Source organism: Mustelus asterias, unplaced genomic scaffold (assembly GCF_964213995.1).
Source record: "Mustelus asterias unplaced genomic scaffold, sMusAst1.hap1.1 HAP1_SCAFFOLD_366, whole genome shotgun sequence".
Taxonomy (NCBI): Eukaryota; Metazoa; Chordata; class Chondrichthyes; order Carcharhiniformes; family Triakidae; genus Mustelus; species Mustelus asterias.
Genome location: NW_027590324.1, coordinates 251,022 through 275,054, shown reverse-complemented (window position 1 = coordinate 275,054; position 24,033 = coordinate 251,022). Strand labels below are relative to the sequence as shown.

Genomic DNA, 24,033 nt, shown 5'->3' with positions numbered 1-24,033 from the left:
CAGCAATTTTAAAGGCTCTGAAGGGAGCAGTGAGGGAGCCCTGGTTAATGAACAAAGGGCTGAAATGGCAGACGGCAGATTAAACCCAATTCGCGGAGACTTCCCTGGAAATTCTCAAGGATGTATCGGTTTGGAGGGAGGTTCTGTTCCCTCAGGACTGGAGGAGGAGACCCGTCACATCAACCCAAGCAAGTCTGGATGGAAACTGCCAAAGGCCAGAGCAGGCAGCACGTGGCTGCAGTGAGGCAAAGGGATCAATAACCTGATATGTTCTGACAAGGAGAGCGTTAAACTTACAGGCTGATATGTGAAGAAGGATGAAAGAGAAATTGGGGAAAGAACATCTCCACCCAGACACTGGCAATGCCCAGACAGCAGCATCAACCTTCAGGAACATGTCAGCCTCTCTGTGAAGGGTTCCGATCAGTCAGAGATGACTGCTACACTGCCAACACTGAGTGCCCATCCTGGTGGTCCCATGATGGGCAGTCTGGCAGCACCATAGGCGTGTGTGTGTCTTTGATGGGTGAGTAACAATGGAAATTTATGTGCTTGTAGAAGAGGGCACTCAGCATCAGAGAAGGAGCCAAGAGTGACAGTGTCTGGATTGTGTCATCCTTATGCCAATGGAAGATGCAGTGCTGGAGCTGGGAGACCTGGAGGCTGGGTGGGCAATTGCTGATGGTGAGATGGGTTGTGGATCCAGAGAGAGTGAGTGAGTGAATGGATGGGCACAGGAGAGGCTCTGCTGCTGAGTCCAAAACCTGGTGCTTCCATTGGTCACATGGAGCTCTGGGTTAGAGACAGTCTGCAGGACATGTTGGAATGTGCATTACCCTCTAACATTCTTCACTCTCTCACAAATCAACAGCTGCTGCGAGAGGGAGACAAGTGTCTACCTCGGAAGAAGAGGAGGGTTTCACAGAGTTTCTGTAATGTTTCTGTCACATTATTCCCCATAACCTCCACCAGAGCAGATACTGTCTCACACGATTAGCAAAGGGGTTACAATCTGGCAGCACAGGACAGCACACACAAACCCGAGCAGCTGATGGAGGCAGGAATAGCTGTGTTCACTCACACTCTCGAGAGGACAGGTCATTGTCAGCTTCAGGAAGATGAAATGTGACTGGAGTCTTTAACAATGCAGCAGATACTGGAGCTGCAGCTTAAGATATTTTAACATTCGGTGGAGTTTCCAAAGGCTGTGTGTATCCATACACAAAGGATGGAGGAGTCAGTCCAGGCCAGCAGTGTTACCATGTCTCAGGTATGAGCACAAATAGCATCCTCCAGAGAGAGATTGGTGACCTTCATGGAGAGTCACATCCAGCCTCTCACCCACAGGAAATACACATGAACCTGTATGGTGGCGAGGGATTGGAATGCCCTGCCAGCATCAGTAGTAAATGCGCCTAGTTTGGGGGCGTTTAAGAGATCCGTAGATAGGTTCATGGACGAAAAGAAATTGGTTTAGGTTGGAGGGTCACAGTTTTTTTTTAACTGGTCGGTGCAACATCGTGGGCCGAAGGGCCTGTTCTGCGCTGTAATGTTCTATGTTCTATGTTCTATGTATGTTCTCACCACCTCCATGAGCTCTGTGGAACACGGGCTTCGGGAGGGGTGGGAAAATGTGGCTGGAGTCACTGTCAGGACCTCCCCAGCTGAGCAGGGAGGGTCTAGTTTGCCCTGAATGGATAGAGCAGCGGCTGCCTGCAGCATCTGGTGGCTCCTCTCAGGATGCCCCTGGTGTGGGCAGTGGGTCATCTTCTGCTCCGACTGTGACACAAGCACCTCACGAAGCTATGATGACAGAGACAACTCCAGCATCTGTGCAGAGGACCAGCAGTTGGCCGGATCCTTCCAGGACTCAGGAAATCCGAGGACAAAGGCCACAGTCATCGAAATTCTCAGAAGAGAGAGGTAAAAATGCTTCCTGCAGCTCAGCGGAAAGTGCAGAGATGGGTGTGGTTGTCATGGTGGGGTTGCTTCCTTGGGCTTCACAGGGTTATACTTTGTAATTACTGTCACTTTGTTATGTATGTATTTTCAGTAAATTCAGAGATGGAGCACCACTAAAAAAAATCCCTCACCATATTACTGGGTCTTTAACAGTTCACTGGGAATGTGAGATGGGAAATACAGCACTGAATGAGGTCAATACAATTCCAATACCTTTGTTTCATGTAGTGACGGCTCCAGGGAAATTGTAAAACATTCACAGAAACAGCAACAGTGCTGGAGATGGTGAAGATTTATTACACTGAATGGCTGTGTGAGTTTAGGTTCTTGGAAAACATGTCTGCATTACTGAATCTCCATCCTCCCTGACACATATCCCATATCCCTGGCCTGTGGTCCATGGGGTTCCTCATCATGAAGCATCTGGTCAACATTGTATTGCATCACACTTTCTTCAAAGCTTCACCAATCTAACTCCAGGTTGTATCGCACACAGCACAACACCAGGGCATTTGAGACCCTCTCTGAGTATATTGAATAGTTCCACCAGATCCATCTTTAGAATTCCTCTGGCCTGTGCAATGGTCACACTATTTGTCCTGTTGCAGCTGTTTTTTCTCTCTTCTGTGACTGAGTTTGGGTTACACACAGGCACAATTCCCCATCCCTACAGTGGGTAGCGCTTGTCTTTATGAATTCTTTCAAGGGATGATGGTATCACTGGCAATGCAAACACTTGCAGCCCATCTCCAATTGCCCTTGAGAAGGAGGTGGTGAGCCATCTTCTTAAATTCTGCAGAGCATCTGGTAGAACACCACGAGGAAGGGACATCCGGGATTATGATCCCGCATCAGTGATGGAAAAGCAATATATTCCAAGTCAGAATGGTGTGTGGTTTGGAAAGAAATCTGAAGCTGGTTGGTGTTCCATCCTTCTGATATCCTTGGCCATCTCGGCGATGGATAATGCCTGTTTGGATGATGCTGGCTCAGGAACCTTGGTGAGCTGCTACATTCCATCTTGTATGTGGTAAAATACTGCCACTGTGCGTCAGTGGTAGAGACAGTCAATGTTTAGTTTGGTGAATGGCCAGCTGATCCAGTGGGCTCCTTTTCCATGGATGAGCTTCTTCAGTGTTTTTGAAGCTGCAGTCAATCCAGCAAGATGAGCGGATTCCATCACACTGCTGACTTGTGCCTTGGAGATGGTGGGAAAAATTTGGGAGACAGGAGGCGAGTTCCTCATCTCCGAATTCCCAGACTGTGATCTACACTTGGAGCCATAGTGTTTACAGTTCAGTGTCTGTTCAATGGTCCCAGTGCACTCCCACCACTCAGGATGTTGATGGTCGAGGATTCAGCGATGGTGCGGCCATTCAATGTAAAGGGAATATGGTTAGATTCCCGTCTGTTGGAGATGGTCCTTGCCTGGCATTTGTGCAGTGAAACATTACTTGCCATTTATCAGGTTAAGCCTGAACGTTCTTCAGACCTTAAGACGCTAGCTCTATCGAAAAGTCATCCAGATTCGAAGGGTTAGCTGTTCTCTCTCCACAGAAGCTGTCAGACATGCTGAGCCATTCCAGCATTTTCTGTTTTGTTCAGGTCTTGCTGTTTATAGACATGGACTGCTTCAGTCTCTGAGGAATTGTGAACAGTACTGAGCATTGTGCAATCATTAGTGAGCATCCTCACTTCTGACATTATAATGGAAGGGAGGTCATTGATAAAGCAATTGAAGGTGGTTGGGATTTGGACATCACCCTCAGGAACTCCTGCAGTGATGTTCATGAGGCACTGGAAGGATGACACTTTTCTGATGATCAAGAGCAGACTGATGGAGCAGCAATTCATCAGATTGGATTTGCCCTGTTTTTTTCCACATTGTCCGGTAGATCCAATGTTGTAGCTGTACTGGAACAGCTTGGCCAGGGGAACGGCTAGTTATGGAGAACAATTCTTCAGTACAATTGCTGGGTACTGCCAGGCTGACAGAGTTTGCAGTACGCAGCGCCTTCAGTCATTTCTTTACCTCACATGCAGTGAATCAAATTGTCATCTGTAATGTTGGGGACCTCAGGAGGAGGCCGAGATTAATCATTCTACTCAGCACTTCTGGCTGAAGATGGCACTGATGCTCTGGGTTCCCTCATCAGTAATGATGGAATTCTTGTGGCATGTTTATAGAATCATAGAATTCCCACAGTGTAGAAGGAGGCCCTTTGGCCCATCGAGTCTTCACCAATTCCTTGAAAGAATATCATATCCAGGCATATCTCTGTAACTCCACATATATGGCCCACTAATCCCCGTAACCTACACACCCTGAGACACCTAGGGACAACTTAGTATAGCCAATTAACCGAACCTGCTCATCTTTGGACTGTGGGAGAAAATTGGAGTACCCAGAGGAAACCCACACAGACACTGGGAGAACGTGCAAACTCTACACATAAAGTCACCCAAGGCCGGAATTGAACCCTGGTCCCTGGCGCTGTGAGGCAGCAGTGCGAACCACTGTGCCACCTTGTCGCCTAATGTAACCGGCATGTCCAACATTTTGTGGCATGTCTAACACTACTTATGACTGGATATGGCAAGACAGCAGATCTCTGATCTGATCCATTGGTTTTGGTGTGATTGAGCTCAGTCTATCATATGCTGCGTCCGCTCTGTGGTCTGGTGGCCATGTGCTGGAGCTTCACATCTCATCTTTAGATAAACCCAAGTCTCATTTGGTAGTACATGTAAAGAAAATTAGTCGTAGTAACACAGTACTGGTTGCTGGGGAAAGCCACTGTCAGCTTCCTATAAATGAAAAGGTACAGTTCACCTCTCCTGCCTGTTTCCTGTCACTCAGATAACTTCATATCCAGGCTGCCTTTGTCTCTTTTATTTCATGGTCTGCAACTTTGCTGCCAAGCTTATTTTGTGTCTACTAATAGCGGACAGTGTTTTTAATAACATAAATACTGACAGCAATGGTATATTTAGTATCATTATTTGTGTTCTTAAAAACAATGTCCATTATTGATAGGGACATCATTCAGACTATTCTGCACTGTGATTATTGCCATTGCCAGCTGAGCTGTGCCTTGAACTGCTGGGTTGTAAGCTCTGGAATTCTCTTCATAACCCTCCCCATCTCCATCTCTGCATTCTCTTTTCAGATGCTCCTTAAGCTCCGTTTAACGTAAATTTGAGAGTGGATCCCTCGGCATAAAACTCATCTGAATTCAATGGAGTTTGTAATCTGCCTTACCGATATACTGCAGTTTTCTATGTTTAATCAAACTGAGAAGCCGACAGACATAAACATCTATAATCTGAATGACAAATTAAACTAAATTCAACATGTGACCAGCCATATCTGGTAATTCTATAAACATTTAATTGTTTTGTCCATCTTTTTTATTCTCATGAATGGTTTTGAAAATAATTATAAATGATTAGATAATTCTTTCACTCCTGAATCTCGCAGTTTATTGTAACTCAGGTTCAGACACATCACTGACTGGTTTGTACTGAGAGCAGAGGAGAGAATATCTGAGGCTGTTACTCTCCAAACTGGAGATCAGAGAGAGAAAGATTTCAGGAATCAGAGTGAATCCGTGGTGTTTAACACGAATACTGACGGGAATGACGTGGAATGGTTATTAATGACACGATTACTGACACCGATAATAATTTACAGTGTCAGACATCCACTGATTATTAACACAATCTCACACAGTTTGATACTTACTCCAGTTTCTGTATTTTACATTCTGGATTCCTCAGAGCCACAGACAATAGTTTCACTCCTGAATCTCCCACTTCACTGGAACACAGACTAAATGGAGAAAGTGAGAAACACATTAAATTCAGATTAATGTTCAGCAGGAAAAATAGCTGGATCTATTTTTGTGTCAGAAACTTAGCACGAGTAGTGAACTGATTCAAGTTACGATATTATATCTCATCCAAGTTGATCTTTCTCTACACCCCAGCTGTGACTGTAACACTACATTCTGGACTCTTTCCTTTCCTTCCCTATGTACGTTATGCTTTGGCAGTAATAAAGGTGACAATAATAAATCAAATAATATCAAATCCTTTCTGTTGAATGGAAAAGGCAATAGTCAGCATTGAAACAATTGAACAATTAACTCCCACTGGTTTGCCTACTGGGGGAAACCACTTTTACACCTCCCAAAATGTATATTTTGTTTAATTGTCCATGGGATATGGGTGTCGCTGGCTAGACCAGCATTTATTTCCCACTGCTAATGGCCCCCAGAGGAGGTGATGCCCACATCCTGTGAACAAGCAAGTCATTTTTAAACATATCCCACATTCTGGTCTCATGTCCTGATCATCAGAATTACCCTCCTGAATCTCACTGACCCTGCTAAGTTTCCAAAAATTCAAATAATTTCTGCTGTTACATAAATCCAGGATTTTATGAGAATTGTACATTTTACTGAGGGTTGAATGATAAAGTTGTGAGAGTGGATCCCTCGGGATTCCCTGTACTTCTTAACTATTGACATTGTAACATCTGTGTAATATCTCAGGGTGAGTTAAAGTGTGAAACTGCTTTAAGATCCATCCCCTAGATTTGATACAACCAGGAAAGATTATTCTCCCATTAGAAAGCTGAAATATTTCTGTTTGATGAGTTTATAGGGGAGGGGTGTCTCCCGCTACATTCCACAGTAAACAGGCTCTACATTTTCTGCAGGTATGGCTCGTGTTCTATCTCCGGGAAATACCGGGAGTTCCCTCTTCCCGGTAGATCCTCACATAGGAAAAGGATTATCCGAAAACCCTGTTTCATATCACTGACGGTTTGACTGGAGATTTTCCAGCAGCAGGTTTCCTCATTCAGGGAATTCTGGTTTCCTCGGCTCAGATGCAAGTTCTGCAGTCCTGCCACATTTAGCTGTGAATGATAGTGGACGATGAAACAACAGAAGGAGGAGGCTCCACAAATATCCCATCCTCATGACGGAGGAGACTCGCACATCAGTGCAAAAGATATGGTTCAAATATTAGTGACTAACTTCAGTGGCTGAACCATCCAGAGGGCCCCAACATCACAGACATCAGCTCATTCCATTCACTCCACATGACAATATTCCAGTAACTGTACTGAAGATTACTGCTCCAGAAGTTGCTCTGTTCCTCGCCAAGCTGTTCCAGTTGAGCTACAACACTGATGTTTACCCAAAATAGTGGGAAATTGTCCAGATATGACCGTAAACAAAAAGGAGAGAACAAATCCAATCTGTCCATTTACCACCCCATCAGTCTACTCTCGATCATCAGCAGAGTAATGGAAGGCTAACGAGACTAACAAGTGACACTTAATTAGCAATGACCTGCTATCTGACTTGAAGCTTGTGTTTACTCAGGGTCACTCAGCCCCCTACCTCATTACAGCCTTGATGCAAACACGGACAACAGAGCTGAACTCAAGATGAGAGGGGAGAGTGTCTGCCCTTGACATCAAGGCAGCATATGGCTACATGTGGCAAAAAGGAGCCAGAGAAAAACTGAAGTCAATGGAAATGAGAAATGGGCAGCACGGTAGCACAGTGGTTAGCACTGCTGCTTCACAGTTCCAGGGACCTGGGTTCGATTCCCGACTCGGGTCACTGTCTGTGCGGAGATTGCACATTCTCCTCGTGTCTGCGTGGGTTTCCTCCGGGTACTCCAGTTTCCTCCCACAGTCCTAAGATGTGCGGGTTAGGTTGATTGGCCATGCTAAAATTGCTCCTTAGTGTCCTGAGATGTGAGGGATTAGAGGGTAAAATATGTAGGGATATGGGGGTAGGGCCTGAGGTGGGATTGTGGTCGGTGCAGACTCGATGGGCCGAATGGCCTCTTCCTGCACTGTAGGGTTTCTATGGTTTGCAGTCTCGAGGAAAATTTCAAAGTTTGAGGCATTGTAAACTGTGAGAAGAGCTTGGGACTGAAAAACAGACCATGGTGGAGTGTACGGACAGGTGGCAGATTAAGTTCAATGCAGAGACGGGTGAGGTGATACTTTCTGGTAACATGCACATGAGGAAGCAATATAAAATAATCGGTCGAATTGTTAACGGATTGCAGGAGCAGAGGGACTGAACACATATGTGCACCGATCATTGCTGTTAGCAGGACAAGTGTAGGTAGCAATTAATAAAGAAAACAGCATCTTGGGCTTCACTGTTATGTAATAATTTATGTTTGTGGGCATTACACAGTAATTCATGAGTTTAAGTTTAATTTGTGTTTCTGTGCTTGTGAGCTCAGAAAGGGCCAAAACTTTAATTTCACTTCATGTTAAACAAAGCTGCCTGCCTGCGGGTTTTTGGTTTCAGTTTCAACTGTCCCTACATTTTAATTTAAGGTTTACGACGTTGTAAGAGTTATGAAGGTTTAAAAGAAATGGTTGCTTCTATTCAGAGGCCCACAATGAATGATAGAAGCACTGAGTTTCAGTTACAACCAGTTAATCCAAGAAGCAAGACGGAGTTCACAGAGGCTGCCAGTAGAGGCAGCGCAATGCAGGCATTCAGAAAGCAACCCGAACTGATGATGTCACCAGTGATCACGTGACTGATAAAGGGACATTGTCCCAATATAACACACACCGACTGTAATACATAACACAGGTAGAGCGCAGTAAAATAATCCTGATCATAATTAAACACAAACTGTAAGCTGTACCGAACAAGAGAAACTAATTTCTGTATAGCATCGTACAGAATCAGATGGTTTCTGTTGGGAGAGGGAAAGATCCTTTTTCACATTTTGGAGGGAGGCCTTTACAGCAATAATTATTTAAAATTCATCCCAATAATGTTTTTCTTCATTCAAGGAACGTGGGCATCGCTGGTTATGCCAACATTTATTATCCACGCCTATTCCACGAGAATCTGCCTTCTTGAAATGATGTAGTTTTATCAGAGAATCATAGATTTATTACAGGTTCAGAAGGAGGCCAATCGGCCCATCATATCTGCATCTGCTCTCAAATGAGCATTATTACTTTTCACCAGTCTCCCACACTTTGTGACCATTGGACATTGTTTCTCGACTTCCTCAAATGAACATGCCTCTGTTTTATGAGAACAAAGGAAATGGCTTCTCGACAATGAAAATATCCGCTATGAGACCAAACAGTTACCTCAACTCCTGACACTTGTGCAGAACGGATCCCAGCCGCCGGAGCCCTTCACACTGAATGTAGCATTGCCATAGATCGAGGTGTTTTATTGTATCACAGAGTCCAATGACATGAGACAGGACCGCACAGTCAATCGGGGTCAGTCGCAATCTGCTAAATGAAAGTGTTTCCACAGATCCCACTGTGTTCCGAGCCAGTGCTTTATTCTGAGACTCAAACAGGTAGTGGAATGTGTTCAGGAGCATCCTCTTCCCAGTTTCAGTTTTTGTGTCTCCAATCTGCCCTTCAACCTTCTCCTTCACCCAGTCAATCACTCGGCAGGTTGTTTGATGAAGAAATAGACCCAGAAACTCCTGCAGGGGTCGAGCTGACTGTGGGGAGGAGAGACCAGCAACAAAACGGAGAAATGTCTCAAATCGCCCATCTTCCTCGCTGTGGGCTTCACGGAGGAGTTTCCCGATCTCTCCGGGATCTGGAGTCAGGAATTGTGTGAGTGCAGCTACAAACTCTTGGATGGTGAGGTGTGGGAATGTGTAAACCACACTCTGGGCAGAAACATCTCTCTCCAAAAGTTCCATCAGGAACCCAGACAGGAACTGGGAAGGTTGTAGATTGTACTCAATCAAATCTGCATCTCTAAACACAATCTTCTTCATGGAGATTCCTGTGTAGGCCATCTCACCAAGCTTCAGTAACACATCACGGGGGTTTTCAATCTCTCGGCCATGGTTTTTCAGAATGTTGTAAATATAGTAGGAATATAGTTGGGTGATGGTCTTGGGAACTTGCTGCTGTTTCCTGGCTCTTTGTGTAAAGAAGGGACCCAGTGACAGACCGAGGATCCAGCAGTAGGAAGGGTTGTAGCACATGGTGTACAGGATCTCGTTCTCCTCCACGTGTTTGAAAACAGCTGCTGCCACCGTCTGATCGTCAAAAAACTTGTTGAAATATTCCTTCCATTCATCACCAACAAATCCCAGGATTTCAGCCCAGACACTGATCTCAGCCTTTTCCAATAAATGTAATGCAGTGGGGCGGCTGGTCACTAACACTGAACATCCTGGGAGCAGCTTGTGCTGTATTAAACTGTACACAATGTCAGACACTTCACACCAGCATTCGGGATCTGTGCACATGTACTGAGGTTCTGTATTTCTCCGATTGTCGGCAAAATCAATCCTGTCCTTGAATTCATCCAAACCATCGAATATAAACAGCAATCCCTCTGGGTTCTTCCAGAGCTCTCCCAGAATATTTCCAAAGTAGGGATACTGATCCAATATCAGATTCCTCAGGTTTATTCTACAGTTAATAGTGTTCAAATCCCGGAATTTAAAACTGAAAACAAATTGAAAGTGTGGGTATATTTTCCCAGTGGCCCAGTCATAAATAATCTTTTGTACCATTGTTGTTTTTCCAATTCCCGGCACTCCGCTCACTGCTGCTGAATTCCCAGATTTGAATTTTCTCTGGGAAAAGCTGCTCTGAAACAGTTGATCAGTTCGGATTTTTTCCAGTTCTTTCCGGAGATGTTTCTCTCTCCACTCTTCATGGTCTCGGCCTCTTGCGAGCAGTTCATGTTCGACAAGTGTCCGATCTCGAACAGTAGAAATAACCGTTAGCTCAGCGTATCGATCAACCAGCTGGAAAATCTTAATCTTCTCCTTTATGAGGATAGTGTTCACTCTCAGTGTTTCAGTTTGTACCCGGAGTGTCTCCTTGTGTTTCTGTTGGAGATCTTCAATAAAAACGGAGAGAAAGTTAGTTCTATTGGCATTTTACAAACATCCTGGTAAAATTGACCAATCCATTAAATATTGCAGGCATTAGTTCAGTTTCAACATAGATTTTTGTACAATTAGCTTTTACAACTAATGGCCCATGGGCCAAATTCAGCCACTGAACTGTTTGTATTCAGCCTAATAAATATGGCTGGACAGCTCAGCTCTGCAGAAGTCAAATCTGATCCAAACACCGGTCTCCCTTTCTGCCTCTGCAGATCTGCAGAGTTTCTCCGCAATTTTCTCTTTTTAAGTCATTTGTCATGCAACAGAATTAGACCACAAATAAAGAAAATATGGGGAGAAAGGAGGCTGTGATTGGACAAGCGGCAAAGTGTTGAAAACTCCACTTTTCTATTTCAATTTGAATCTTACAGAGCTCGTATCACGACAGCGAATAGCTGGGTTCAGGTCAGGGCAGAGAAAGGGCGAGAATCCTGAGGAACAATTACGGCACGTGAGTGGGGTGTTTGGCGTGTGCATACATATGTGTGAGTGAGTGCACAGAGAGAGAGAGAGAGAGATGGAGAAAGACAGAAGCAGAGTGTGTGAGATTGTGAGAGAGTGACAGAGAAGGAGAACAACTGACAGAGAGTGTGTGGGAGGGAACATGAGAGTGAAAAATTCCCTGAGACTGTGGGTGTTAGAATGCGATAATAACAGAGGAAAGGTTGAGGGATAAAGGTTGTGAGACTATGTTAGGGAGAATGACAGAGGAAGCGATGAAGAGGGAGATAGTGTGAGTGAGAAAAGGCGAGAGGATAATATTGTGAGACTGAGTAGGTGAGAGTGAGAATGTCGATATATGTAAGATAAAGAGAGAAAATGTGAGAGCAAAACAGTTATCGATGTGTGTTTGAGAAACACACAGCGTGTATGGAAGAGAGGAAGAATGAGGGTGTTGTGGGTGTACATAAGAAAGAGATTATGAGAGTATGTGAGAAATATGTGAGAGGGAGACCATGCGAGAGATTATGTGACAGAGGATCTGTGTGTGACTGAGTGACGATGAGTCTGAGAATGGGTGTATGAGTGCATGTGTGAGAGTCTCTGAGGGATAGAGTGTGAGAGTGTGTGCGCAAGTGAGTGACAGTGAGTATGAGAATGTGTATGTGAGAACATGTGTATAACTGTGTATGTGGGACAGCGTGTGTGTGTGAGAGAGAGTGTACTGTGACAGAAATTGTGCAAGACAGTTTGTGTGAGAGGATCCATTGGAGAGGTTTTTTTAAATCATTTACTGGATCCGGATGTCACTGGCTAGGGTAGCATATATTGCCTGTCGCCTTTTTCCTTTGCGATTGTGGCGATGAGCTGCCTTCTTGAAGTCAAGGAACCGAACAGCATGTCTTTCGGGCTGTGGGAGAGAAACGGAGCACCCAGAGGAAAACCATGCAGGCGCAGGGAGAACGTGCAAACTCCACATAGACAGTAACCCAAACCAGGAAAAGAACCCGTGTCCCTCGCCTGTGAGGTAGCATAGGGGGAGCAGCTGGAAAATGCAAGGTTAAAACAGAAGTTTAGTGAAGCAAAACTTGAAACTGACATGTGGCCTTAGAAGTTGAACAATATAATGATATGCAAGTGTCACGGGTGAGTCACTTTCATACACACTGTGAGAAGGACGATAATGAGAAAGAGAGTTGTGATAGAGAGGGATGCAGCTAACAAGAATTTGGGGAGATAGTGCAGAAATATAGTAAATTCGAGGCAACTGTGAAGTGAAACCTAGAACACAATCAAAAATTGTCTAACAACACAACGCGTCAGAAGGAGATAGAGACTGACATAGAGAGTGATAAATTGGCGTCTCTATTCTCAGCTCAAATGGTATGATGTGCAGTTTTAAGAACCATGGGGTGGATGGAATCAGTGATAAATTGAATTTGCTTCTGTCGCCTATGGTGGGTTGTTTTGCACATTTGGGAACATAGATCTGGATGAAGACAGCGACAGGGACGGAGATATGGTGTGCATTTGGTGAAACCATCAGATCCACTTGCACCCATGATCACGACCCTCACATCGACCGCAAAGAAACCCAAGGGACCATTTGCACCAAAACAAATAAGTGAGCAAGTGATTGCGCGATGTTACAGAACTGGGAGGGGAAGGAACTATGTCCCTACACATCACCTGGAAATGTTGTAAACAAATTGGCAAGAGGCAAATGCAAGGGTAGGTTCATACCGATCCACTGCTGTAAATTGGTGGGAGGCTCAGGTCATAGATAAAACAGATTACGCCTGTATGGATAAGCTACCTAACCATCTGGGAAAAGGCTTTGAATCACAGCATTCTGAATGCACATTTAAAACACAATATGCTTTGATAAGGAAACTTGTGTTTGAGTAAGTTTCTGTGTTGTGTGACAGGTCCGTGTGATTTTTCTTGCCAGCGAATCTGTGCCTCCTGTCTGTGGCATTGAATTGTGCTGGTTAACTCTCTGTGATTTGGTTCCATTAGCTGGTTAAAGTTTCTTGGTAAATGCATGCAGTTGTATGTTGAAATAGGTTGAGTCAGGAGAGGATAATTGTGATAAAATGATACAGGAGTTTTTGAAGCACCTGCTTTGTTTTGGCGGGAGAGTGGTGATGATGGGACAAAAACTATAATTATTTACACTTTGGTTTAACTTCAAAGACTATCTATGGCTTAGAGAGATTGACTATTAAACCAGAAAGGCATTGTTTATAATTTCTTCAGAATTTACCTTTAGCTTTGAGGATAATTGCAGTTTTTGTAGAAAGAATAATGATGACTCCTGTCTGAATCTATTCCCTTATTTCATAGAAATAGAAACCCTACAGTGCAGAAGGAGGCCATTCGGCCCATCGAGTCTGCACTGACCACAATCCCACCCAGGCCCTACCCCCACATATTTACCCGCTAATCCCTCTAACCTACGCATCTCAGGACTCTAAGGGGCAATTTTTAACCTGGCCAATCAACCTAACCCGCACATCTTTGGACTGTGGGAGGAAACCGGAGCACCCGGAGGAAACCCACGCAGACACAAGGAGAATGTGCAAACTCCACACAGACAGTGACCCGAGCCGGGAATTGAACCCGGGACCCTGGAGCTGTGAAGCAGCAGTGCTAACCACTGTGCTACCGTGCCGCCCAATATTTTATTTTAATATTCTATTTTCAGTTATAAATCGTTAACAATGAATGAAAGCAAAGTTTAATGCTGTGTAGAGGATATGTGAATGCAAGGCATCCATGCTCGATGAGTCTGTATGTCCAATAAAACACTGGTATGGACTTTTCTTTGCTGTCTTGGTAGCTTTAATGTTTTGTTTCCCTTAATTACGATTTTGTAATAAGAGTTTCAATAAACAGTTTATAATCAAATGTGGGTCATGAGCAGAATGAAAAATGAAATTTATAACCAGGCAAAACTTTGAAATTCCTTAATCCTGGGCATGGTTGCTGATAACTTATTTGTATTTTTTTTTAAAACGGGCAGTGATGATGTAACTACTTTTGAAAACTTTTGTTCTGTTTTTAATTTCCAACAAGCAAAAACTTAACAATTCTCTGTTTAAATTTATTGCACATCTCATATACGGATTGCGATTTTTTATTTAGAGCAGATTTTAGCTTTCAGTTTTTCTCAAATAGACAGATATATCTGGACTGAATTAACTAACTTGGCTCCAAGCCAAATGCATACTTTGTGTTTTCTTCAAATATATAGCTCATGAAGCACAAGACAATCAGGAAGTCGAGCAGCTTCAAGACTTCAAGATTGTTTATCACAACATAATGATAATTGGGGATGTAAAGGCTTTGTCTTTTTGTAGAAAAGGTGAACACATTTAAACTAATTTGTTACCCTTTGAATTAAAGTATTTGTGATTAAATTCACTTAACTTCCATTTCAATTCGGGCACTGCTGTATCTGATAATTTAACCCTTCTCTTAAAACTGCCAGACCTGGATATTTAACTATTTAAATAAATTGATTGTATGAATATTAGCAACTCGTATTTAAGAAGTTACATACTGTTTAAGAGGCTAATAAGCAATTTTAAAAATTGTTTTTAAGGAACAAAGAGTAATATGATTTAGTCTATATGTTTCTTTTTGAGTTTCAAGACCTTTTAGTTGTTCGAAAAGTGATGAGTTAAACATATTCTCAGCTTATGGTCAATTTGAATCTTGGCCTCAATTTCTAAAGGTAATATGAAGATTTTTGTGTGTTATGCATGAGGAGCAATGTTAATGTAAACTCAGCTAACGTATACAGAGGCATGAAAAATATGTTGCTGAATTTATACTTAATTAAATGCTAATATGTCAGAAATTAATGACTGTAAAGTAATTTTACAATAACACTTTAGGGCTGTTATGTGTTCAGGAACGAGGTGATCTGCAGACAGGAAGATAAAGTTAAATATTGGGAATGACAATGAAGTTGCAACAGATGATAAGATTTTTCCATCATTTAATTGTCTGCAGTTATGGAATGGAATTCAAAACCTTAAAAGATTAAAATACAGAGTTTGTGCCAATCACGCAATTCACGAACTAAAGGAAAAATAGTTAAGGACAGTAGAAGGGAAAGCTGGTGGGTACCACATTAGCAGAATTCTATCAAAGAGACAAGATAATTGCCTGCTCCTTCCCCATATGCCAATGTGCCACCCCTATTCAAAAAGGGATGGAGGCAAAAAGCAGGTAACTTGTCGGCCGAATAGCCTAACATCTATTGTGGAAAAAGATTGGAATCAATTATGATGGAAGCAATAGCAGCAGATTTGTAAAATTATAATCTAATTTAACAGCATCACCATGGCTTCATGAAAGGGAAATATGTCTGACTAATTTATTAGACTTTTTCGAGGAACTCTCAACCAGAGTGGAGAGAGGGGAAGCAGTAGATGTGATGTATTAGGACTTCCAGAAGGCGTTTTACAAGGTACGTCAAAAAAGTTCAAGATATTAGATATGAGCCCATGATGTTTGAGGCAGTGTATTGGCATGGATCGAGGACTGGCTAATGGGCCGGAAACCGCGAGTGGCATAAAGGGTTCCTTTTCAGGTTGGTGACCTATAAACAGTGGGTTTACACAGGGATCAGTGCGGGACTGCAAATGTTTACAATATATAATAATGACTTGGATGAAGGAAATTAATGTTTTGTAGCCAGATTTACAGACAATACAAAAATAGGTGGAAAGGCAAGTTGCAAGATGGATTCAAACAGCCTATAAATATTTTATTGGAAGCTAAGTAAGTGGGCAAAAAGTTGGCAAATGGAGCATAATTTGAGAAAATGTGAAGTCGGAACATCGAACATAGAACATGGAACAGTGCAGCACAGAACAGGCCCTTCGGCCCACGATGTTGTACCGAGCTTTATCTGAAATCAAGATCAAGCTATCCAACTCCCTATCATCCTGGTGTGCTCCATGTGCCTATCCAATAACCGCTTGAATGTTCCTAATGTGCCTGACTCCACTATCACTGCAGGCAGTCCATTCCACACCACAACCACTCTCTGCGTAAAGAACCTACCTCGGACATCCTTCCTATATCTCCCACCATTAACACTATAGTTATGCCCCCTTGTAATAGCTCCATCCACCCGAGGAAATAGTCTTTGAACATTCACTCTATCTATCCCCTTCATCATTTTATAAACCTCTATTAAGTCTCCCCTCAACCTCCTCCGCTCCAGAAAGAACAGCCCGAGCTCTGTCAACCTTTCCTCATGAGACCTACCCTCCAGACCAGGCAGCATCCTGGTAAATCTCCTTTGCACTCTTTCCAGCGCTTCCACATCCTTCTTATAGTGAGGTGACCAGAACTGCACACAATATTCCAAATGTGGTCTCACCAAGGTCCTCTACAGTTGCAGCAAAACCCCATGGCTCTTAAACTCCAACCCCTTGTTAATAAAAGCTAACACACGATAGGCCTTCTTCACAGCTCTATCCACTTGAGTGGCAACCTTTAGAGATCTGTGGATATGAACCCCAAGATCTCTCTGTTCCTCCACAGTCTTCAGAACCCTACCTTTGACCCTGTAATCCACATTTAAATTTGTCCTCCCAAAATGAATCACCTCACATTTATCAGGGTTGAACTCCATTTGCCATTTTTCAGCCCAGCTTTGCATCCTGTGTCTCTTTGCAGTCTACAACAGCCCTCCACCTCATCCAATACTCCACCAATCTTGGTGTCATCAGCAAATTTACTGATCCACCCTTCAGCCCCCTCCTCCAAGTCATTAATAAAAATCACAAAGAGCAGAGGACCAAGCACTGATCCCTGTGGCACTCCGCTAGCAACCTGCCTCCAGTCCGAAAATTTTCCATCCACCACCACCCTCTGTCTTCGATCAGATAGCCAGTTACCTATCCAATCGGCCAACTATCCCACACAAGTCGTTCATTTTGGAAGGGAGAACAAAAGAAAAGCGTATTATTTAAATGGAGAAAAACTGCAGTAAGTCACAAGACAAAGTACCTTGGTGGTACTTGAGCACGAAGCACAGACATCTGGCACATAGGTGCAGCAGGTAATCAGGAAATCTACTGGAATGTTGGCCCTTACTTCAATGGTGTTGGAGTACGAGTAGGGAAGTCGTGTTGCAAGTGTTGGTGAGACCACATCTGTAGTACTGTGAACATTTTTGGTCCCCTTATTTAAGGAAGATATGATTTCATTCACAGCATTTCACAGAACTCATGGAGGAATTGTCTTATGAAGAAACGTTAAGCAGGCTGGGACTCTACTCATTGGAATTTAGAAGAATGAGAACTCATTTCATTGAGACAGACAGGATTCTTAAGGGGCTTGTCAGGCTAAATGCTGAGGGAATGTTTCCGGTCATGGGAGACTCTAGGACAAGAATGCATAGACTTTGAATAAAGGGACGCCAATTAAAGACTCTTCTCCCACAGGGTTGTGAGTCTTTGGAACTCTTTTCCACAGAGAGCTGCGGCGGAAGAATTATTGCGTATTTTTAAGGCTGAGAAACATATTTTTGATCAGCAAGGGAATCAAGGGTTATGGCAAATGGCGGGGAAGTAGACATGAGGAATGTCAGATCAGATGATTCTATTGAATGGCTGAGCAGGCCCAAGGAGCTGAACAACCGACGTCTGTTTTTCTTATGGTCTTATGTTCTCATGATCTTATGAGGGGCAGCACGGTGGCACAGTAGTTAGCACTGCTGCCTCACAGCACTAGGGATCCGGGTTCGATTCCCGGCTTGGGTCACTGTGTGCGTGCAGTTTGCACATTCCCCCTGTGTCTGCGTGAGTTTCCTCTGGGTGCTCCAGTTTCCTTTCACAGTCCAAATATGCGGGTGAAGTGGCCTTGCTAAATTGCCAATTAGTGTCAGGGTGCGTAACTAGTGTAAGTGTATGGGGAAATGGGGAGAGGACCTGGGTGGGATTGAGGTCGGTGCAGACTCGATGGGCCGAATGCCCTCCTTCTGCACTGTAGGATTCTATGATCTATGATGTATGATCTTGTATATCCCAGCGTAAAAGCCTTGTGTGGATTTAAAACAGACAAACATCTGAATAGTACAATGGAAATCCGAACCCTCGATATTGACAGTGTCCAAGTTCCTTATAAGGGAAACGGGGAATATTGTATTACCACCTAATTGAAAGAATAGGAATATGGCTGTGAGAGTTTTTCCCATTGCTAACACCATCCTTTGCTTTAAAGCCCAGATCCCATCATGCTGAGGCCACCTCAAGCTGGTCGACAGAGATAAACTGGAAGAAAACATTGATAATGTCACTGAAGAATCAAACAGTACTTTGGGCAATTACGATGATAAGTGAGAAACTAACATTGTAATTTTACATAAAGTCTGGCAATGGATCAAGAAACAAATACAATTCACCAAACGATTGCCCAAATCATTCAACAAAGAGGGGAAACCAGGCAACTGATTGCAGCAACAAACGGAACCAACTGTTGAGTTGAATTTTGGAATTGGGGTGCAAAAGTACAAATACAACTCTGGATAAGAATTACTTTGCATGTTGCAATTATTGTTGTAGTTTCGACGCTAAAGTAACAAATGCATACTTTGATCATTTGAATTCCGGAGAGATGAAATGGAAAATAAGTTAGAAACATAATTGTACATAAGAAAGCCCGAACTACTGATCGATATACTTCGAATTTAACATGACATGGATTTGAGTATCTGCTTAAACAGGGTGTGGACGGAGAAAGAACGGCTACGACAATGACTTAACAAGAATAATGGCAACAGTGACTGGAAAAAGGGTATTCTCGCTGGGAGAGAAGCATGCTGGGATTTTTATTCAACATATAGATTAAAACCAGGTTTCGGTCGGAAAGAGACTGTGGTCTGGGAGCTGTGTTCTGAAATTCCTGTATTGGCCCAGATAAGGGAAGTTGTTTACATTAACAGAAACACTGCGTCTCTGATTTATATAGCTGTTATGTATGGGACATATAAAATGAACTAAGCATAAAGGTGTTGTTCAAAAGTAATTTCAGTGGATGTTCGAGCCATGTGATCGGTTTCTGGTTACACAATTGGCTGGATGACAGATAATCTTCCGGAGGCGAGTGAAGAATTGTGGATAAAAAGCCATGTGGGTCCTTTGTTTGGCAGCGATAACTCAAAGAGACCGACCATCGCAAGTAGACTTGTACCCTGAAGGATGCTTCAGAAGGGGAAAATAGATTCTACATCGAGGATATTCCTTGGCCAATGTTTTCCTCAACTGGGTAGTATCTATTTTCAGTTAAATAGTTAAAGTTGACGTTCAGTTAAAGTTGATGTTCAGTTAAAGTTAAAGTGCAGTTTAAGAGTTAAAGTTCAGTTGAAAGTTGATGTTCAGTTAGTAAAAGTAGAGTGAAGATTTAATGAGTTGCAACTGTTTATGTTTGAATTGGTACGAGAAGTGTAAAATAAAGCAATAATTGAATTGCTGTCCTTGTTTGTCTCATTAAATGAAATGCTTGGAATGTGTTTCTATTAAAGCTGCATGACAAGAGTGAGGTTTGATGAGGCTCAATTGTGCTCCAATTCGCTAATGCTCAATTGATCAAAAGGGGGACTAACAGCGAAATGTCTGCAGAGCATGATGGGAAAAAGGTCAACTTTGCGCAAACCAGAGAACTGCTGCAGTTAAGGAACACGAGCAATAAACAGAGGCCGTCAGAATCTATAATTGGGTAATAGCGGTAAGACAAGAGCATTTTACGGGACAAGTGGATCCTTAATACCTTAATGAGAGAGAGTGTGCGAGCGAGAGTGAGTGAGCAGAATGTGTGGGTGTGAATTAGAAGTGGTGAGAAACATAGTATGAAAAATGGTGTGAGAGAATGAACATGAGAAAGTAAGTTTGAGAGAGAGAGAGATAATCTGTGAGAGGTGATGAAGGTGTGAGGGAAAGTGTGAAAGAGTGAGTGAGAGAGTTTGAAAGTGTGTGAATGTGTGAGAGATGGAGGATGTGATAGAGAGAGTGAGTGAATGAGTTAAGGAGTGAGAGTGTGTGAGAGAAAGTGATGGAGATTGTGAAGGAATCAACAGAAGAATGTATGTGTGCCGGAGGGAGGGAGGGCCCGCGCGCCGGAGGGAGGGAGGGCCCGCGCGCCGGAGGGAGGGAGGGCCCGCGCGCTGGAGGGGAAGTGCGCGCGTGCCAGTGGGGACGTGTGGGCCAGAGGGGATGTGTGTACCAGGGAGGGTGTGTTTGCCAGAAAGTGTGTGTGCGCGCAGAGAGGATGTGCGTGTTGGAGAGGATATGTGCGCCAGTGGGGGTGTGTGTGCCAGTGGGGGTGTGTGGGCCACTGGGGGCGTGTGGGCCAGTGGGGGCGTGTGCGCCAGTGGGGGCGTGTGCGCCAGTGGGGGCGTGTGCGCCAGTGGGGGCGTGTGCGCCAGTGGGGGCGTGTGCGCCAGTGGGGGCGTGTGCGCCAGTGGGGGCGTGTGCGCCAGTGGGGGCGTGTGGGCCAGTGGGGGCGTGTGGGCCAGTGGGGGCGTGTGGGCCAGTGGGGGCGTGTGGGCCAGTGGGGGCGTGTGGGCCAGTGGGGGCGTGTGGGCCAGTGGGGGCGTGTGGGCCAGTGGGGGCGTGTGCGCCAGTGGGGGCGTGTGCGCCAGTGGGGGCGTGTGCGCCAGTGGGGGCGTGTGCGCCAGTGGGGGCGTGTGCGCCAGTGGGGGCGTGTGCGCCAGTGGGGGCGTGTGCGCCAGTGGGGGCGTGTGCGCCAGTGGGGGTGTGTGCGCCAGTGGGGGTGTGTGCGCCAGTGGGGGTGTGTGTGCCAGGAGAGGATGTGTGCGGGAGACGATTTGTGCGAGAAAGTCGATGTGAGATATAATGCAAGACATGAAGCATTTTTTTTGGGAGTGGAATTTCGAAACTCGCAAATGACAAGCATCTGAGTGGATTCTGAGGAGAAATAGCAAACAGTATGTTGTGTGCTGATGAGACCACCATAGTTTCCTGCAATTTTACATTGTCATTCGTGTTATTCTTAGAACGTGTGTATATTGGGTGGCCAAAAGGAGGAGTAAAGGTGTCTTTTATTGTAATCCATTTTTCATTGTTTCATAAATGTTCCTTTCTTGTTGCTAAAACTAAGTAGTGGTTCTGTGACTCTGTCAGTCTATGTTTATTTTTTTTTCTTTTTAAAAGTTGCAATCCTTTGAGCCAGAGTTTAATTCTGGGATCATCCCATCCCGTTATAACATCGACTGGAATTGTTACAGAAGTGGGGACCTGCCTGGAATTTCAAAACGTCGAGAAAGGGTAATTGGATTCGGAGTAAAAATTCAGTGGAAATTTTCACACATGGAAGGCCAGTTACTGGATGCTGAACGGTAAAATTATTTTGGTGTTTATTGTACCACAGTTGGAATGCAAAATGCCGTTGGAAACTGCTCAGACGTTCCTGAAAATGGAAGGTGTAACACTGATGGGTTTATAGAAAGTAACTAAGACTTAGTTAACTGAATTGGCAGATAATTTGGAAGGAGAGTGACTTGTCGGGGAAAGGAAAGGTGGAATTATTGAAAGTCTCGCGAAACATTTAAAATTGCAAGGGTTGTCTGACAGACCAAGTTCTTCGAAAAGTGGGGAAATTGGACACAAGACGGAGCTGGAGAAATTAAGGGCTACCGACTGTGTATTGCTCTGTTCAAGCCGAACAAAAATCCATCGCCAACCAGTTATTAAATAACCTCCAAACAATTACCACTTATAGATATAGACACAAGAGCCAAACTATGAGACAGAAGAGAGAAGAATGCAAAGTGTTTAAGGAAGATTGAAACAAAGTGAGAATTCGCCACCCCTCTCCACATGGCAGCATCAGGGCTGCCCGAGCACCACATCCGGTATTGAGAAGTCTGAGCTGAACCCCATGCTGATCGATCTGAGAAAAGTCAGGTATGGAAAGGTCTGGTCTGAGCACTTTCCTGAACTGAGAACATTCAGAAATTCCGTAAATGAGGTCCTTGAGAAAAGCCTTAATTCAATCTCAGAACTGGAACAAACTGTCAGCGGGTTTTCAAAGCAGTTACTGGAGTCTGAGAACAGAATTAGAAAGTTTGAGGATAACAACATCAACAACGACAAGCTACTCTTTCATTTACTCTGTCGAAATAGGCAGTTAGAGGACAGATACGAGTACCTCGAAAAATTCAGGAGACAGAATCCCCTGTGAATTTATGGGGTGCCAGAAAACTCAGAAGGCGGGGACATTATCCATTTGGTCAAAAACTCTTTCAATGACCTAGATAAACTGCCAGTCGATGTTCTACTACAACTAGAGCGGGTTCATAGATCGCTGCAGCAAAAGCCGTTGAATACTAATACACCCTGAGATAATCGGTGGTAAAATCGCTCAGATTCCGGACACAAGAATATATTCTCACCAAGGCTTGAGGTGAGAAAAATCTCCAATTGAACGGAAGGTGATTCATGCTCGATAACGACGACTCACCACATCTGGAGTGGTAAACATGTGAATATACAGCTATTAAAAAGCAGCTTAGGGAGAAAAGCAGAAGGTTTCAAAACATTACCCGGTGAGGCTGAGAGTCCACCTCAAGGATGCAAGCAAATCCTTTTCATCTGCATTGGAGGCTGCAGAGGGTTTGCAACATCTGGGCATCAGTGCGAGCTGATTGGAGGGTAAGCAGCTGGAGCGAACCTTGCACCACATGGCATGTTATTTGCTGATATTATTTTCCAAGAGGCAGAGATTTATTTTTTATACGCACTTTGCTTTATTCAGTGATGTTCAGAAAGTTTTAGCCAGTTCACATAACGGGTGGGGATATGAACACTTTGATGGGCGGGGTGGAGCAGTCTCAGCTGACCGTATCCATGGACACGGCTGCGCTTGTTTAGACGGGAGAGTTAACTCATGTGGCTTATCACCAATGGAGCTGTAGGCTTCAGAGTCGGAACATCTGCTCTGGAGAATTATAGTTATGAGACTCAAGTAGACATTTGATGGGTTGAATAGCGAGCCACTTTTGTTGGTTTGAGCACATTTGGTTTTCAGCACTTGGAAATGGATCAAATTTGCAGTTAAACTTTTTATGTATATAGTTTTTATCACAGTACTCCCAAGTAAACCATGTAAAAGCCATTGCATTGGCAGTACATTTTTCTTTCTTTTTCTCCTTTCCCCTCTCTCAATGCTTTCTTCTCTGATATCAAGCTACTTGCCGAGCTGGATACTCCGGTCAGATCAATTAAATGCAGATTATTATGGATGTGTTCAAGGTAATTAGCTAGAATGTAAAACCTCAAGGGAAAAATGCTCTCTGAGCTGAAACATCAAAGCTGCAAAATTGCATTTTTAAAGGAAACACATTTGTCAGATAAAGAACATAGTAGCTGGGCAGATCTTGGGCAAACCAGGTCTTCTTTTCCTCTCACCCATCAGGGGGAATAAGGGGTTTAACAATCTTATTTCACAGACTGGTGAAATTTTGTGTCCACTCACAACATACGGACAATGAAGGCAAATTCGTATTGCATAACGGAACAGGAGAAGGCACGGAACTGTCATTCATGTGCCCCAAATGAGAATGACCCACAATTCATGAAGCTAATCTTCAATCTTATCTCAGCTAAAAGTACAGGATTGTCCTTATTGGGTGAGATTCGAATT

At 43.9% G+C, this 24,033-nt stretch overlaps 1 protein-coding gene across 1 annotated transcript in view; it reads right to left on the bottom strand.

Moving 5' to 3' along the window:
• Positions 1 to 24,033, bottom strand: part of LOC144486490 (NACHT, LRR and PYD domains-containing protein 3-like) — an 81,037-nt gene that overhangs the window by 26,599 nt on the left and 30,405 nt on the right. The window contains exons 6-7 of the mRNA XM_078204534.1: positions 9,119 to 10,856; positions 5,708 to 5,794 (exon numbers count right to left, since the gene is read on the bottom strand). Of these exons, the coding sequence (XP_078060660.1) occupies positions 5,708 to 5,794; positions 9,119 to 10,856 (1,825 nt within the window). The remainder of the gene's footprint in view (positions 1 to 5,707; positions 5,795 to 9,118; positions 10,857 to 24,033) is intronic.